Source organism: Buceros rhinoceros, unplaced genomic scaffold (assembly GCF_000710305.1).
Source record: "Buceros rhinoceros silvestris isolate BGI_N320 unplaced genomic scaffold, ASM71030v1 scaffold21357, whole genome shotgun sequence".
NCBI classification, from domain to species: Eukaryota; Metazoa; Chordata; class Aves; order Bucerotiformes; family Bucerotidae; genus Buceros; species Buceros rhinoceros.
The window spans coordinates 981-1646 of record NW_010424219.1 but is presented as its reverse complement, the minus strand read 5'-3'; the positions used below and the strand labels follow the sequence as shown (position 1 = coordinate 1646).

The 666-nt window shown below is 67.4% G+C and overlaps 1 protein-coding gene across 1 annotated transcript in view; it reads left to right on the top strand.

The window, feature by feature from the left end:
- Positions 1 to 666, top strand: part of VTN (vitronectin) — a gene marked incomplete at its 5' end in the record, with an annotated part of 3000 nt that overhangs the window by 1550 nt on the left and 784 nt on the right. The window contains one exon of the mRNA XM_010140717.1: positions 583 to 662. Within this exon, the coding sequence (XP_010139019.1) occupies positions 583 to 662 (80 nt within the window). The remainder of the gene's footprint in view (positions 1 to 582; positions 663 to 666) is intronic.

Genomic DNA, 666 nt, shown 5'->3' with positions numbered 1-666 from the left:
GGAGTGCGGGCCGGGCCAGCCCCGGAGCAAGGGGCAGGCGGGTGCCAACGCAGCCCCCACCGATGGGGTGTGAGGGGCGCAGGCACCCAGGGAGGAGGGAGCGGTGCCGGGGGGCGCGGGCAGACTGGATGAGCCCTCATGCTGGGCAGGAACCCAGGCTACGCGCAGGGCCGGAACCCCCCAGGTCACAGCTGCATCTCTCCCAGCATCCCAAATGCCACCCTCAGCCTGTCCCACCGTACCGAGCCTGTCACAAATCCTCTCACACCACAGCGACACTGCTGGGGACTCTTTATTCCCCTTGGAGCTGGAGGTGCCATAGGAAAACCCCAGCCCTAGGAGAGAGAAATGAAAGGTGGAGGGGAGGAGGAGGGGGCTCAGCAGCACTGGGCTGATCCCAGTGAGGGCAGGGTGAGGGGCTCTGCCTGGCCTGTGTCCCCGTCACACATCCCGTGATGCTCCACAATCCTTTGGGGCATCCCTGCGGGTCTGGAGCAGGTGCTGGGGGCTGCCCGTGGGGCTGGGCGCAGCTCACCCCTAGACGCTGCTGTGCCTCTCACTCGCCCTCTCCCTCTTTGCTAGTCGGCGCCAGCGGCCCCCGGTTCATCAGCCGGGACTGGAAGGGGGTGCCCAGCCAGCTGGATGCTGCCATGGCCGGCAGGATCT